Source organism: Pipra filicauda, unplaced genomic scaffold, assembly GCF_003945595.2.
Source record: "Pipra filicauda isolate LSUMZ 115617 unplaced genomic scaffold, ASM394559v2 scaffold196_size3971931_pilon, whole genome shotgun sequence".
Lineage (NCBI taxonomy): Eukaryota > Metazoa > Chordata > Aves > Passeriformes > Pipridae > Pipra > Pipra filicauda.
This window is the reverse complement of record NW_024104305.1, coordinates 312,959-330,554: the sequence shown is the minus strand read 5'-3', so window position 1 is coordinate 330,554 and position 17,596 is coordinate 312,959. Positions and strand designations below refer to the sequence as shown.

Genomic DNA, 17,596 nt, shown 5'->3' with positions numbered 1-17,596 from the left:
TTGAATACCTCCATTCAGAGAAAGAAACAGAGTCTAGAGCAGTAAAACAGCTACAGTAGTTTATAAAAAGCAGTTTTAATCAGGGCTCTTGTTGGCAGAGCTCCACAATAGACAGAGTTCATCACTAATGACACCTCAGGTTTTCTGTCTTTTCTGTATGCCCATCATATCAATCACTTGAAAAAGGCTACATAGCTTACTTTTGCAAAACTTCTCTAATAGCATTCAAAATGGTTCTAGTAGCAATAAAACAAATAGCAATGAGAACATTTGGCTGCTGATGGAGAAGACAAAAGAAGAAAAATATGGCATTCCTGAAGTATTTCTTGAGATTCAAAATTTTATTGAGATAGAAACACAGATTTTTAGCCTAAAATTTGAATTTGAGGAAGTTTTAATCTATATTGAGGATACAGCCAAAATGCATACTTCATCCCTTCCCTCTAGAGAAGAGATTACTGTCAGGACTGTGTGCAGGATACAGCAAAAATTAGGGTATGTCAAGGACCTGATTATGGTTCCCTTATCCTCAGAGCATGTCTCCATCAGTTTGAGCCACAGTGCTATTTAAAACTGAACTGTACTTTTTCCTGGCTGACTACAGTCCCTAAGGGAACATCCATCAGCCAAGCAGAAGTGACTCATGCAACGCCCCAACCTCACACTTGATACAGTCAACCTCAGGGACAACTCGTGAAAGAACTGTCAGAGCCATCCTGAAACTAAGCAAACACTACCTCACTTGAGTTTTCCCACTGTGCAACCTGCCTGTGGCTTTAGCTTGTGTTCTGCAGCTAATGTGAAAAAACTCTCCGAGTCTTTGGCTCTGCGAGTTTCTAAGCTGCATTGTTAAAAAGAGTGTTAATGGAATTGGCTAAATCCCATCTTGGATTAAAAATGTCTTGGAAATAAAATCTGGAAGAATGCACCAGATCAGAGGTGCTCAAGGCAAGCAATTTAGGAGGAGCAGCTGAACTCCTATATATGTATGTCTCACAAATAACTGCAAATTAATATGTCTTTGTGGAAGCAGCTCAATTAAGGCTTTAGTTGCTGAAGAAGTGTTTTTAAAACTCTTCCACAAGCCAACCATTCTAAGTGCTACAGTTTGAATTGATGAACTCATCAGCTCAGCTAGAAAACATATCAACTTGGACATGCATCTGAAGCGTGAATTGCATTAACACACAAATTTAATTTAAAGGAAGAAGATCTTTATGGATTTTAAAACTAGTACTTAAAGTCTACAAATTGCTCCAGTTAAACTGCTATGATAAAAATGGCAAAAAAAAATGTTCTAGGGATGGTAACCATTGATTTCTATTTTATGCTATATTAGAGTCTACATGGCTCATGAATAAACAAATGGTAAAATAAGATTTGAGAAAGCACAGTTGCAAAGGAAAACGTTTAAAAGGACTGAAAAATCAGTCTGTATTTCAGTATTTGTCTTTGGTTTATCACAACTAATAAAATTAAGTAGAGCCTAGCTTTATTTGAACCTTGACGAGGCGCTTTTAGTAGAGAGACAAATCAGTAATTTAGTCAGGGCCATGCTTCTACCCCAGCCTCTGGCTGAGGGGAAGATTATACAGAGCCCAACCTTACACAACATCTCAGCTGTGCTGAAAGTGTTGTATTGTTTTATTTAAATTTGCATGTAGTCATTTGGGGAAACTGGGCATACCATGCCATAAAGCTCTTAGGGAGCATCCAAAGGAGGGCAACAAAGATGGTGAAGGGCCTTGAGGGGAAGCGTTATGAGGAGCGGCTGAGGTCACTTGGTCTGTTCAGCCTGGAGGAGACTGAGGGGAGACCTCAGTGCAGTCTTCAGTATCCTCATGAAGGGCCTGACACTGATCTCCTCGTGGTGACCAGTGACAGGACCCGAGGGAATTTTGTAAACAGACAAAAATTTGCATTTATGAGTGTTTTGAGATCATGGTCTTGTACAAGGAAATACCCATAAATCACAGGGACTTAAGAATTTCCATTCTGATTCAGCCTCGCCCGTTGCTCCCTTCAGGACCCCCTACACAGCCCCAGGCGGTCCCACACCCTTCTGGCCGCCGTGGAAGCTGCACAGGGGTCTCACCCGCAGCGCCCGCCCGCTGCTACCTGGCGCCTGCACAGGGGCCAGGACAACCTGCAGCTGTGGCTGCCAACAGATCCGGGCAAAGTTGCGAAGCTTTAGAACAAAGAAGGAGTAGAGAATGTGTCTTTGAATAAACATACAGCATTCATGCACAGAAGCACTAAAAGCTGAAATAAGAACCATTGATAAATCACAGAGAGCCTCATAAGGAATATGGTATGCTGGAACTTGGTTTCCATCAGCCACTCACTTACCAGACCACAGAAACGTTTGAGCTCTGCTTTGGTTCATGTTGCTCAACCAGGTAATACATTTTTCTGAAGTACCCTCTAGCAGTAACTTCAAATATGCACTTGGAGTTCAGCAAACTGAAGAGCAAAAGCCTCTTCAGGCTCTGTTCTTCAAAAAGGATTTTAGGCACCAGTGCTCAGGGTAGAGTTCTGTACCTGTTCAGCTCAAAGCAGCTCACTGCCGGGGGCCTTACTCCTTTCTGCTGAAGGTTTTTTGTTTGTTTGTTTTAAAGATTTCTCAACTGAATTTACAGTTGGCTTCAAAGGTCAAAAAGAAAGTCTGAGGACAGAGACATAAATGTGACATAGTTCACAGAATATGTTTTGTGCCAAAAATACCATTCTGTTTCTCAATTTGCTACTAGAATTACAACAAAAAAATTTTCACAGTGCATGTAATATGCCTACAACTGAAATGTTCAATTAATTTCAATAAATTACATACAGACCAATAAATCATCTTGAAGCCATGTTGTTCTTTATGTCACTATAGCATACATTAAATATGGATTTAAAATTTAAGATGAAATTATTTCTTTAGCAAACTTATTTACTGTGTCAATTTTAAATTAGCTTTTGAGGGATTCCAAGGATATTCAGTATTGGTTGTCAAGTTTGAAAACTATTCTTAAAAAGCTGCGCACAATCTACATGTATTTTTCAAATCATTAATTGGTAAAAAGCTCCATGTCTGTAAAGCTTGAAGTCTACAGATTATGTTCACTTTTCTTACCAGGAGCAAGCCAGCACACTGCATAAGAAATGAAGAATGTCAATAATAATATTTCAATTAAAAAGACGTAAACATTCCCCCAACCCTTAACTTGAGTAAAACTGTATCACCTTGAAAGAATTCAAACCTATAGAATATACTAGTTGGTATATTTTCTTCTTTCCACACAGTTATTCTATATTCTTTTACATTTAAAAGGCTTTTAAATGTAAAAGGGGGGAAAGGTATGATTTGAAAATCAAACCTGAAAAAGGAAATAATGCAGACTCATTCTTTATTAAAATCTTTATGGTGTATTTGCTGAATGTCATGGATGATGTAGCTCGTTAGGATCATTTCTCTGAATAGATTTTGCAGCAGTGAAAAGTGGAGCGGAAGAGAACCCTGGTGAAAAGTTACTGGGGGAAGTTAAGAAAAAAGAAACAAAGAAGGAAAGGGAATGAGAAGAGAAGCAGCATAGGACAGAACCAGCACCATTTCCAACAATGATAACACTTTCTCATCAGATGAAGCAAGAGCTGTTTATCAAGTAAATAAGGATATTAAAAATGTATTAAAAGGCAATTAATTATTATTATGAATTTTATTCTGACTGCAGATTCCCAGGATTCCACTGAACTAGAGTAAGTTTGGTCTACCTTTAGGAATTGTATCTGTTTAAAAAAATTAACGCTTTTCAGTCGGCAAAACTTTAATAATGACACAGTAAAACAACTATACAAAAATCATGTACATATTTTGACAGTTTAAATAATAAATATATATATATATATATATACTTGATTTTACTTTGTGGAAAAGCAACTTTTGATAGTTTTAGATTGTGACTGGCTGTAGCTGAAAAACACCCAAACCCCTATTTTTTCTCCAATAGGGCACTTGGAAGTTTGACAGTTCATTGGATTTGTAACAAGAGACTTACTGTAATGCTAAACCAGTAAATTTGTTTTAGAGGCAATGACTGGAAAACAACAGAATACCTAATATCTGCCTGTATAGTACTGCTTTGACATGAGGAACAAGGAAATGTGGGTCAGAAAAACGCTGGTTTTGCTTTTGGCGTGGTGGAAACCAAGCTACAATACAGCAGCCAAAAGATTTGAAGTATTACACAGCACTTGGGCCTGCAATATTTCATTTTCCCCCATAGCTGCTGGAGCCATGAGTGTAACAGTAAGACTTTAGAAACAAACTGGAAAACCTCCACTCCTTTCAATTCAACATTATCATCAACTAGATTACAAAATTCAAGACAGCTAAATAACTTGGATTTTTGGGAAGGGGACAGGAAGGGGAAGAGGAAGAAAAATATTGGAAAAAAGAGTTTTCTAGCCCAAATGGATTTTACAATCTCAAAAAACCCCCAGGCATTTCTCTGAAGACTTACATACCAGTCTGCCTTGATTCAGAAACACCATTAAGATATTTCAGATATGACAGAAGCCTTCAGCTTCAAAATACAATAAAAGTGAAATACTTGAACTAGACCACTAGATTAAGATGCTATTAAAATACAACCACGAGGGTCAATAAAATGAAGTAATTTCTTTATGTAGGTGTAAAGAAAAGCTATTTGAAGTGTATAAGTGACTAGCTAGATGTGGGTACTTCCACAACACATTAATGCTTCTGACTGCTTAACTGTACCAGCCAACTGTTGATATGGCAGAAATTTTGTTTTAATTATAGGTCTCAGTTTTGTAGCAGAATATATACAGGTATTTCTTTCTATATTTCTTTTGGAATTTGAGAGGTTACAGGTTTGGGGGGGGGTTTGTTTGTTTCGTTGAGGTTTTTGGGTTTTGTTGATTTTCTTGGTTGTTGGTTGTTTTTGGTTTTTTTTAAATTTTGGGCACCTAGTATTTAAGGGACACATGCAAATACACACAAGAGAACTCCATAGATATCTCAGTTTTAAAAGGCATGTTTTTTCTCTTTTTCATACAATCAACATTCTTTTTTGAAGTCTTGCCTCTCCTGCCCCATGTTGCATTCTCCACTATAATTTGTTATTCAGCTGTGCAGACTTCAGACACTGGTATGTAGTACAGCATTAAGGAATTTCCTGAGTCAGGTTTATTCATCATTACCTGTAAAAAGAGGGAGAGAGACAGTGTGAAAAGAAGAGACACACACAGACACAAAGTCAAGCTGGAGTTACAAAACAAACTAGAAACCACAATTTAGTAAGCAATAATACAAGAATCCACGAAGTCTGTCACCAGTGAGGTGATCATTACCAAAACTGCCTTGAAGCACTATATGTACAAACATTAAGCATCATGTCATCTTGGATTAGAGAATTTAAGATAGTTTCACCTCAAGTGGCCTGCTTCAGTTAGAAAAATCCTCTTAGGAAAGAGCAATAGAGATTTTTTTTCTAACTTTTCTTATTTGAAGAGTATAAAGCTTTTGACACAGAAGCTCATGAAGATGCTTCTGTCTGTCACTTGTCCTCCATTCACCCCATTAGCATAAGATTTTTTAATTTAAATGTCTGGAATGTAAAGAACTATTTTCTCTTTCAGTTTTTTGTATGCTACCACAGATTTGTAAAAAACAGAATTAAAACGGAATCTATTAAAAATAGCCACTTGTTAATCAGCATTTTGCAAGATGAAAGTTAGCTTATTTTAATAGGATTCACTCAGACAACAGCTTATAATTTATATGCCAACATTTCAGCAAATTTGCATTTAAGCCTTTTAGTACTAGTTTTAAAATACCCTTAAAGCAGAGTGGCAAGCAAAAGAAAATGGTGACACTATAGTAACCATTTTCTTCTTGTTCTATATTGCCAGTCCTTTGGACACCTGAAAAATTAACTACTACAATATATTTTTCAAATTCTGTCATTAAATCCATAAATTGTGGCTGAAAAAATATTTTCAGATATTTCTCTGTCATACTTCTATAACACAGCATGAAAACAACATGGAATTGATTGTTCTTACCGAGCAGTCCTATATCAGTAGAAAAGAAAAATTGGGAAAATGTAATTTGTATTAGAATTTTTAAAAAATTATTATGTTTTTAAAACTAGTTTTAAGACTTTCCCCCCTCATGTATTTACATACAAAAGCCATAGAAAGCCGTACACTTACTTGACCATTTGTTAACTGCTATTGCAACACATTTGTAAAAGGATTTAAAAGATGCAGAAAGTACATGTTGGTTAACATGCATTTGAATATTTTTTTCAAAATTGAAATACATTAAATAGTGATCATTGCACACATTTTTAAAGCCAATATATGATGCTTCTGATTTCTGTAAACCTAATTAGGATTTTAGATTGCCTTTTTTACCCCCTCTCCAGTAAAGGCTTTCATCATTAGAAATCTAAAAATACATAACTGGAATTTTTTACATGAGAGAATGAAAAAAACCCAAACCCACGCTCTCACAGATAGTGGTCTGTGTGCTCTTTCCATCTGCCTCATAACCTGTTGTAAGCTACCCAGAGCTCCAAAGCAAGATAAATTCTCTTTATGTATTATTGAGCCACCAACTAAGGTGGATGGTATGTACACATCAAGGTCTTCTGAAAAGTGATAATTACAAGATAAAGAGGCCAATGAAGTTTTCAGAAAAGCAGTGATACTACAACCTGTTAAAAGAAGTGTTTTACTATTTTAGCTAAAAGTTCATTAATTCTTAAGATAAAATTGTTTTTTATTCTGAAAGTTTTATTCTAGATTTCCACTTTCCCCATCTGTGTAACTGTTTTACAGAAGTTAAATAATTACGCTGCATCTTTTGTAAGGCAATTATTGTTACAGTTGCTTGTACATGTATATTCTGTTAAATCAAAGTGGTTAGCAAAGTTTGCCATGTTTTATTGCAGGAATAAAAATACCCTTTGTGGAAAATTTTAATTAATTTAGCCAATCAATACAACAAAGTACAGATATGTTCTATAATTTGTGATTCTATGATGTTTTAAAAGTATGTAGTATATGACCAAGAAAGAACATAAGACAAGCCATAATTGCCAGGATACAGTGAGATTTACCTTCTTGGTAGGCTCCATCTGCCATTACTAGGTGAAGTATTTTGGCATAGAGATGTTTGTGTTCATTTCCAAGAACAGTCTGAACTATGGTTGAACAAATATCAATATTTTCATCTTCATCTTCAAGTATAGCCTAGGGGAAAGGATAAACCATGTTGCCAAAATTAAAATGGGTTTAGAATCAAATAGTTCAAATTTATTAAATGCAATTCCTGGTTAAACCCAAAGTGTCCTCTTTAATCCACTGGCAGGGCATTTTCTCTGTTAATACTTTAGTGTGTCGAAACAGATTAAAAAACTATAGAAAAAAACTTTGAGTCTGCAATAACTGTCACAGCAAACAGCTCTAGCTACTTGTTTCCTAAAATATTTCCCATTTGATGTTATTCCACAAACCTTTATTTTCTCATAAACTTCAATTAATTTATCAAAGCCTATTTCCTGCTCCAGGTTATATCTCAGCTCTTCCAAATGGCTGAAGATACTATCACATTCTTCACATTCACTGGCAATCTCTCCATCACTATTATCTATAAAGAAAGAAAACAACAGTAAAAAACCCTCAGTTTTCCTGCATTGTTAATGTTGTTTCTAAGCCCTTAAACTTGATATCCTTTTAATGTGATCAAACAGGTAAGCTCAGGAGCACTGGATGATGTTGGCAGATGTTCTGACAATGTGCAAGAAAGCAGGAACAGTCTCTTACTTGACAGGAAAGAAATTCCGAATCTGAAATGGGAAGCATCCAGCTACCTCCTCTAAACCCCCACTTTGATAGTTACCCATAAGGGCATTCAGACTGAAGGAAAACAAGGCATGGTCTTATAGCAGAATTTTATTTAGCAAAGTGGGTCAAGTTCCATCTGTATACGTCTGTGGTAAAACTCATGCAGCCTTCAGTGGCTGTCCCATGCCAGGGAAAGGAGCTCCTTAATGAAGAAGCTGTTTCTAGCAAAAAATAAGGATATATATATTGCAAATTCATTACCTTCTACCCTGAGATGCATCTTGTTCCATGGAGCAAGTCTAAAGAAACCCAGTACTAATTTACAGAGTTCCTCATTCTTTTATGAGTGCATCTCCTTTGTGTAGGAAATTCAGTACGCCAATTAGTGAAATAAGATACAAGAGAGAAATCAAGATAATTTTGCTTATAGGCTACAGAAGCTTTACAAATAGGTTCATAACAGTCAAACATTAGGTAACTTTAACAAAAAAAGATCTTTTAAAAAATACAAGATAGAATCCATATGTAAAATCCCATTATAAAATTCTAACTGGCTTTGCCCAAGAAAAAAATACTTTCTTAAATAAGCATTCAAATTAGGAAAGAACTTATCTACCAGGGAAAAACACAAAAATCCTTAGATTTCAGAGCATATACTATCAAACCTTTAAATACTATTGGCTGGTAGGTCACAGACTTCATGAGTAAGTATTAGAACTCTACTACTTTCAATTCCTACATATGACTAGTATAATCCTGACCAAATCATATCCTTGATTCAAGTATCAACAGTCAAGTCAATAAGAAATTATTAAACTAAAAGTTGTATATGGGTTAAAAACCCATTAAGTTACTTCTTATCCTCTATCTAACTTCTTGATCCTGAGCAGATTTGGTGTCCAGTTCTGTCCACTACCCTTTTGAAGACTGGCCTGCCTTCCTCCCTGTCTCCCCCAACAATGAAACTTGCAATTTTTACAGAGTATCATGAATCTAGAAGGTAGGACATTAAACACTAACACTTGCAACAACAGCAGAATCACAGAAACAGATAGTATTATACGTTATCAGTGTATAACATTGTCACTGTCAAAAAATTAAAGATATTACCTAAGTTTATTTTACCTTAAAGTAACTTGTGGAATGTATGATATAGATAATATCTTAAAGGTATATTCACAAACATTCAATTTGTTTAAAATTGTCTTCAATAAAACAAAATTACATAAAAGCTATGTTTTAGATTAGTTACTGATTCTCTACATCTTTTTATACTTGTATTTCTAAATGCACTTAATTTTACAGTAGGAGTAAAATACTTGTACTTCTACCAGAATTCAAAAAACAGAACTAAGACTTCAGGACACTGTTGTGCATATCTAATGCAAAATGCTAAAAGCAGTAATAAATTTATCTGTCTCATTTTTAGTTTGACTGCATTAATACCTAATTTTGGCAAAGGACAAAGTGAATAATTTCATGTTCCTTTTGACTGCCTGTTAAATTACGTAATTGTAATCTAAGATGGATCCTAGATACTCCAGTCATGTCAATTGTTACTTCTTTTTCACACTTACAGTCATGAATTATTCAAAACATACAATGCACTTTGCCTTTGATCTTCCTTGAAGACAAGTTTTAGGCAACTAGAGAAAAAGAAATTTACTATCACAGCCCAACAAATAGCCAACATTTAATTTGCAATATTCAGTGTTGGTTAAATGTTGACTTTAACATTCAGAAAGTCTGAATATTATCTGGATTTTTTTAAGCTTCTGTATAAAAACTATTAATTAGAGCTTTACTTCATTCTAAGTTTACAAAGCAAAAACATTATTCTGTGTTTGAATTGTTAACATGAATAAATAACTTATAAAACAGGTATAGGAGAAATTATACCTGACTGCCATTCTTCATTAAGTGCACTTTCACTGCTGGGATTATTTTCATCTCCTTCATCCAGCTCAGTACCATTTGTTATGCATTCAATGACATTAGCCTTTAAAGTAGACTCTTCTTCTTCACTGAATTCCTCACTAGGCTGCTCCCTAAGCAATTGTTCCATTGAATCCCGGAGCTCCTGCAAATCTGTATCTGTCTCTCCAAACATACTAAAAGAAAGTGATATAAAGTTTATATAATTAATACAAGACAAACCCTGTAGAAAGAGCTCATTTCTATTGTTAAGCAGCAAACTGAAAAGCCAATCTAGCCGGAGGGGAAAAACAAAACAAAACAAAAAGACAGCTGTTTGTGACCTCAGTTCCAATGTGACTTGTATCATGCAAGATACAGGAAATAAACATCAGCTAAATAGATACCCCATGGTCTCATGAAAAGATGCTAAGTCCTCAATTCAACTTTATTAGTAAGAATTCCAAAATCTTTGTATTCATGCACTATTATAGAACCTTGGCAAGTATAATTTCCAATCCAGATAAAAATATGTCTGGAGCAAGAAAAGGAGCTCTAGATCTCATCAGGATAGATATACCAGATTATTTTATCCCTGCAGACTAGCCAAGATGCAGGGAACAGTCAAGACCAGGCTCAGATTTTGAAGCCTCTGAAATAATTTGGGGGACTAGGAAGGACATTCTAATACAACAGTAGAGAAGATAAATGAGTAAGATTCTCAGAAAATACAAAGAAAGCAAATATTCAAGAAATCTTTATTTCTAGAAGAGCAGTAGCCATCAATTTTGGGCTGCTTCACCGAAATACAAGTTGCAGAAGCCAGACAGAATAGCATCTTGTATGGAATTTGGGAAGGAAATTCAGAAAGCTATTGTACGCAGTCCACCCTATTAGCTTCTCAATTTTCTGGAGCAAGACTTAAAGTAAAACAGGATTGAAAATAAAATTTTTAAAATCTGAGTAAAAACCCCCATGCTGGTATACTGTGTATAGTGTATAACCAATTTTATCTAAGATGCCTGTCAGAATACTTGATAAACTTGATACACTCACATATCCTCAGAATCAGAGGGTCCTTCTTTGGCTTGCTCATCTTCCGTATCATCTATTTCAAGATTATGTTGATGCTGCACATCTGCTACACTGGGAACATCAACTAAAGTTCTGTACAGTTTGTAAAGATCTGGGAGTGAACATGTTCTCAACATCTACAAAAGTAATAGAAATCCTGCTAGATAACAATACTAAAGAGAGTTTGAGGTTACAAAATACTTTAAAATGAGATTTTTTTTTCCTTTTTATTTGAAGATCAATTTCAAAATAACAATGTGTACAGCAGAGAAAATCTAACTGTTGAAAATTTGACTTATTGAATTTTACCTCTCAGCTAAAAGGAAAGCACTCCTTCTGCCTTTATGGGTTACAGTGACTGAAAAGCTTTAGGAACACCAAGTGACATACAGCTCCTGATTTAGTGTTGATTTGTTCACTGCCTTGACAGCTTACTAAGGAAAAGGAACCTTACAGTAGGTAAATAATATATGTGCAATTTTTTTAAAATGTATGTATGTCAATCACTTCCAGTTAGACCCATCTTAGACCCATCCTTCCTGACAAAGGAATATTTTTAAAATGACACTTTATTATTTCTCTGGGTTAGTCACTGAAAACAGTAACTTTTATTTATGGTATATTTCAGCAGTTTCATAGCATTAGGAAGTTGTTCAAATTACAATGGTCATTTGTTGTAATGAAAATAAAGAACATGGAAACAAAGCAAATGTTTGCTCAGTGATCTATGAGATCTCTCTTTTAAGATGTCTAAGAACCCCCCAAAAATACTGAATATTCACCACAGTATTAAAAAAAACAAGAAACAAGAACTCATCTGCACTAAGAAGTTTTACCAATAAGCTCTGAATACACTCATGGTCATTGTTTGCTCCTAATGAAACCCCCTCAATTTTAATGAACAAAATAGTTTCTTGGCTGCAATTTATACCAGCACAGTGTATTCATACACATGCTCAAATATCACATGTCAGTGCACGGCCAGAATACTACTGTCATCAAAGGAATAATTGCCTGGTTTGACCTCTACTATGAAAGTGAAGGAATAATCAAAAAACTGACGTTACCTCATATTTGACAGGTATTTTGAAAAAATGCTTCTCTTCCTATTAGCTTACTTCTGTTAAACTACAGACCTGCCTACAGACAGGTCAAGAACTCTATCTGCTCAGAAGTATATTTGGGAAATTCCAGAAAGTTAGACTTGCAGGTACTGCCCAGAGGCACTGAGTATCCTCTTGCTCCAACCCAATGAGGAAAGGGAATGTATTGCCCTCTGTCATTAAGTCTGCTGCAGTACTAACAACACATCTGTTGCTCTTCTCCAAGCTCTCTGCTATTGTGTGGAGCCCATTCAGCATTGCAGTAACAATTCTGTGACAAATACTTCTGGCCAAAACACATGCAAAATATCTAGTGACAAGTGACATACTGAAGCACTTCATATTGATACACTGGAGAACTCCATTATAAAGCATATCCACTACTTTGTCAATCTGATAAGGGTACAAAGAATGTTCATTTTCCCCCCTACTCATAAGTTAGGTTTTCTGTAATCATTGTCTGGCTGCCAGTTAAACAGCTTCATAAACTAAGGAAGTTAACAATACACTAACTCTTGAGAAATGAAAATGAAAGTCATAAATCTATTTATAAATAGATTCCACCATCCTATGCTCATTTCACGGATTGTGAGCTGCCACTCAACCCTATGTAGCTGGTCCTCCTGCACAGCCAGAACCTGTGCTAGTAGGTTAAATCCTATAGAAAAAAACCCAATCACTTGGCTGCCAGATACCTTTGCTGAATTGTTCAGTGATTATGTTTATGATGGCAAGGTACTGATAAGCCAAAAAACCTGCACAAAAGAGAGAAAGCAGATAGGGCAAGTTAGGAATTTCTTCATGAACTCCCTCAGTTATGGCTCACAGAAGTGGTGGCATTCCTCCACAAACACCCTGAACACAGAATGCTGAGTGGTGAAACCAGAGACCTACACTGCTGCATTAGATCTGCTGATACCATGAGCACAGTGCAGTACAACTACAGGGCAGACACGGCTACACAAATACAAACACCTGCTGAAACAGTTATGACATCTGTTCTGACCTCACTCAGCTTCAATAAGGAAGTAAGAATAATACTAGAGAAAAAAAAGCATTTCTTTTTAGTTTTTGAAACTTGCCTTTGGGTCGTTTGCATCAAAAAGTCCTGTAGAAAGTCCAATCAACAATGAACTTTTGCCTTTATTTTTTGCTGGTGATATGGAACGTGAACGAGGTACAAAAGGCTCTTCCTGTGAAGACTGGGCTGACAGAAGTGGTGAGGCTGTTGGTACAGCTGTGGGCTGTATTACCCTCTGGAATAAGGGTTCAGCTTGCTGAGAGTCACTGGAACAAGTTTCTGATGTGGTAAAAGAAAGTTTGTTACAAATCTAAAGATATTAAAAACCCAAGGCTTTTAAGGAAAAGGGTTAAAATTAATAATTCATTAATGATTAATTTATTCATTAAAATGAATAAAACTAACTAAATTCTCTGTATAATTAGGGGGAAAACCAGATATCACTTTAACAGTATTAAAATTATTTTGATTATTTTTTATTATTTTAAAAGGCTGTAACATTCAGAAACTTAAGTATAAGTATGGGCCATTGTCCTGTTCATCTATACATAGTTTAGCTTTATTGTTACATTTTTTTTCCCGGAATTGGCAAACATAATATCCACATTTTGTCTTCCTAATCCATCAGAAATTTGCTTTTTAGAACCAAGACCTGAAGAAGAAAATGAAAACAAAACATTGCCCTTTTGGGTTTGAAGAAGTGAGAAGGGATGGCTCAAGTACCCCACACTGCCAGTCACAGTAAATGGAACAAGAGGCTTCAACTAACCTCCTGGAGCTTCCTTTTGTGTTTGCACCTTGTCAAGTGCTCGTTTCTCCAAAGCTGCCTCATTTGTTCTGTCACATTGTGCCCTATTATAGAACACCACATCAAGGTGAAACAACTTGTAAAACATAGTCATTAGTCTACTGAAAAAGTCACTAAGTGCAGTAAAACTAACACAGCAGCAGGCGATGAAGCTTTAGCTAAGCTTAATACTTTAATTGAGGTATCTAAATAAAACTCAGTTAAAGCTCAGTTGTTTGAACTGGGTAGAGGGGGGTCAGAATAGAGTACTTACGTATCCTCTTTCTCTTTTACCCACACTTCATTAACAGTGATGGGAAATTCTTTACTCTCCTTACTCTGGTGCTTTTTATCTTCCACTTCTTCCAACATCTCTGCTTCCAAATCATCAGGTTCTAAAATTAATAAAGTCATTTACCTCATTAAAAATGAATCCCAACCAAGCAAAAAGATGGGAGAGTATACATCTTAAGATTACAGTTAAATCCTTCAGCTTTAATAATTTTCTGCATTTTGCAGAAACAGCTGAAGTTTTGTTAGCTTGTAAGTTTGTTTCTGATACCAGAAGAGTATCTGAAAGCTCCAATGAACCATGCCTTCTAAAAACATCAGTAACATTCCCCCAGACTGGGGGGGATGCTGGTATCATACCAGGAAAGATTCCAGCACAACTGATACAGAGAAACAAACCAAAAAAAGGTCAAATCAGCAACAAAACATTTGAAGCACTTCAGAATTCCATTTGTACTCTAGAGCTTTCTATAAGCATACAAAAAATGTTTTTGGAAATTTACAAAATACATTAGTGAATCAAATTACAACACAGGTATAGAAAGCACCTTGTCCCACATGAAAGGTGTTAATAAAAAACTGCACATTGCTTATGGGAAGATATGAAAGTATACAGGGTCACCACTTGAATTCTGTAAACAGATTGTAATTAGAATTACTCATGAAATTACTTACCATCTAACGTAATAGGTTTGCTCTGCACCTGGGTAGGTGCAGCTCTTCTAGATTCTTCTGGTACAGTCACAACAGACTCTGTGACACCAATGGGTACTGAAGACTGAGCTCCAACAGCAGAGAAAGCCTTGTCTTCCTTCTCCTCTGATGAAGATTGATGATCTCCTTCAACAAGTTCTGCAGTACCTAATGGAAAATGATTCTATTATTTAAACAGCGCTTTGATGCGGTTAGATAATAAACTACAATGTGGCTAATAAGGTGAGAATTTTTGTTCCTTTAAAGGAAAACAGAAAACTTTGTGTGCTTTTATTATAGCTATTATAAAGTAGAAAGCTAGAAATACTAAAATTTGAATTTTACTTCCTATGTTATCATTAGTACAAGTTTGTATCTGGAATAAACATTAAGTCCTTTTGTCCTTAGAAACAACAAAAAGAAGCAGTTGACAAGAAAAAAAATCACCTGGTATAGTAAGCCACCTCCTGACAAGAAGGTTATAGGACCTATCTAATACAATACTCAGTTGATGACAACCTTTTAAAAAACAGACTTGTTGCTATCAAAAAGCAAAGTCCAAGACTTCTCAGCAAAATTAAGATCCTTCCCTTTCAGCACATCCTTTATTATTTCTTACCACTTCACTGAGTTTGAAATAATTTAGGGTCATCCAATATCAACCTGTGCCGACATTTAGAACTGAGGCAACACCCAGAAGTAGAATGCAAGTGTGAAGATAAGAATATGCTTCTATAACTTCAAAATTGTTCTCAGTAGATAAACTGGCCATCTGGCACACAGCTGTGCTTACCATTTATTACATCTTGTTCCTCAAGTATGTCAGTTTGCAGCTGCAACTCTGCTTCTCCTAGGATCCTCAGGACTGAATCAGTAGGGCTCTTGCCCCAGACTTTCCTGTGGGGTTCACCAATATCTAACTTAATTACTTCCCCCAGAGTTTGACCTGTTGGGACACAAACACAAACACAGAAACTTTTATAAATTAGGATATAGAGCAACAAAGAAAAAAAGCAAAAGAAGTTTCTTGATCTTCTCACATTCTAGTTCTGTAAAACTACTATGCAATGAAGTAAGTCTGTCACATTCACTTCTACCATGTGAAACAGACTCTTAGTAAGACATACAGAAATCAGGAAACAGGTCTTCCACCCGAAAGACCAGAGAAAGCAGACAGAAAATTTGAAAAGGCAGTCTTGATTTAAAAAAGGAAAAAGCTAAGAAGGGCATGATAGAAGTAACGTTTATAAATTTAGAATTTTTTTTTTTATTCTACTGATAATATAAAAGGATTTTTAAGTTAAATAAGAAACTTTCATGTATCTTAAATGCTTTTTATTCTTTCTGTTAAATTAGTACCTATTTAAAAGACACTTAAAAAGAAAGCTCAAAGTAACGATGCATTTAATTAGATTACTATTTGTTGAAATTATGAAATTATTTATTGAATCTCCTGCAAGCCATTTAAGTACCCAGCCTGTGCCTTATTCCTTATCCAAGGGAATACATAACCACCTACTTTTTAGAAGCAGATGACATGTAACTAATAACAAGATGATACTAATAAAGACTACTTGCTTTATAAAAACAAACACTACACATGGCAAACTGATTTACTAGTATCACGATGACAAAAAAAAAAAAGTACTTACACTCTGTTCCAGAGAGAGAATCTTCCATTGATAACTGAGCTAGAGGAACTACCAACTCAGGTGCCCCAGATTCCCATTTTTTGCGATCTCCTAGAAGTGGCTGGTCACCTTCTTGTTCCTTACCATCTTCAGACCCAGCTGATTCAGATACCTTTTTGCACTCCTTTTGTCCTTTCTCATCTTCTTGGGCTTTAAGATTTTGATTTAATCTTCTCAGTATTTCTCGTTTATTCTGAAATAAGGGCCAACATAGGTCACATAAAATAATGCCACTCTTAAAAGGAAAACATGTTTCACATGAATACAGTTTCACATACTTGCATTGCAAAATCTGGCTTTTTTATTTCCTCCTCAGATTCCTGGACAGCAGTTACATGTTCATCCTTTAAGTCCAAGAAGCATGAAACAAAGTAGAAGAATATGTCAGAAAAAAATTATCTTGAGAATATTAATAAACATAATAGTGAAAAATCACCTTGAAAACCTTTCCACTGACAAGTGCAGATAGACTGAAAGAGAACGTATGATTACTCTGTTCTTAGGCAGCTTTCCATAAGGATATTTTCCATCTTTGAACTGTTCACTATCTGAAAGTGATGAGCAAATGAATCACTCAGTTTAAACAGCAAGTGAGAGTTCAGAGTATGAAAATCAGAGATAGAGCTAGGTAAGACCTCTACAGCAAATCACCGTCAAATTCCTATGCTAGAAATAAGTAATTCTATACGAGAACCAAAAAAGCATGGAGTCAAGGAGCACCTGTGAAGAAAAACAGAAGGGAAAAAAAACAACTTAAGTTATATGTAAAATAAACAAACCACAAATTGAAGAGAAAAATGCAGAATTTATAATCTTTGTGTACAAGGCTTGTATTCTCCATTTCTGATTGCTCTGTGCGCTAATTTTTAGTCTGTTATAGTCACTGTCATGCATTACTGTAAGACAAACTGTCCACATGGAAAAAATGTGCTAATGATATAAGTATTTGTCAAAACATAATTTATTTTTCCAGCTATCAACTGACATCTTTCAGCATATTGCATTTTATATACATTCTTTAGTACTAAGTTTCACTGTATTTCCTTAATCATAGTCTTCAGGGTTGTATACCACACTACACTGAAATCTAGAAATAGCTTCGGTAAAAACACAAAGGCTAGCATGCAAATTAACAGAGATTGTGTTAAAATTCTAAATTGTA

At 35.5% G+C, this 17,596-nt stretch overlaps 1 protein-coding gene across 1 annotated transcript in view; it reads right to left on the bottom strand.

Annotated features, from left to right (window-relative positions):
- Positions 1–3,620: 3,620 nt before the first annotated feature.
- Positions 3,621–17,596, bottom strand: part of NEK1 (NIMA related kinase 1) — a 46,950-nt gene continuing 32,974 nt past the window's right edge. The window contains exons 23-34 of the mRNA XM_039380445.1: positions 16,713–16,778; positions 16,396–16,627; positions 15,537–15,689; positions 14,726–14,911; positions 14,034–14,154; positions 13,742–13,824; positions 13,034–13,251; positions 10,831–10,985; positions 9,760–9,971; positions 7,530–7,663; positions 7,134–7,266; positions 3,621–5,208 (exon numbers count right to left, since the gene is read on the bottom strand). Coding sequence (XP_039236379.1) covers positions 5,195–5,208; positions 7,134–7,266; positions 7,530–7,663; positions 9,760–9,971; positions 10,831–10,985; positions 13,034–13,251; positions 13,742–13,824; positions 14,034–14,154; positions 14,726–14,911; positions 15,537–15,689; positions 16,396–16,627; positions 16,713–16,778 — 1,707 coding nt within the window. The 3' untranslated portion in view covers positions 3,621–5,194. The remainder of the gene's footprint in view (positions 5,209–7,133; positions 7,267–7,529; positions 7,664–9,759; positions 9,972–10,830; positions 10,986–13,033; positions 13,252–13,741; positions 13,825–14,033; positions 14,155–14,725; positions 14,912–15,536; positions 15,690–16,395; positions 16,628–16,712; positions 16,779–17,596) is intronic.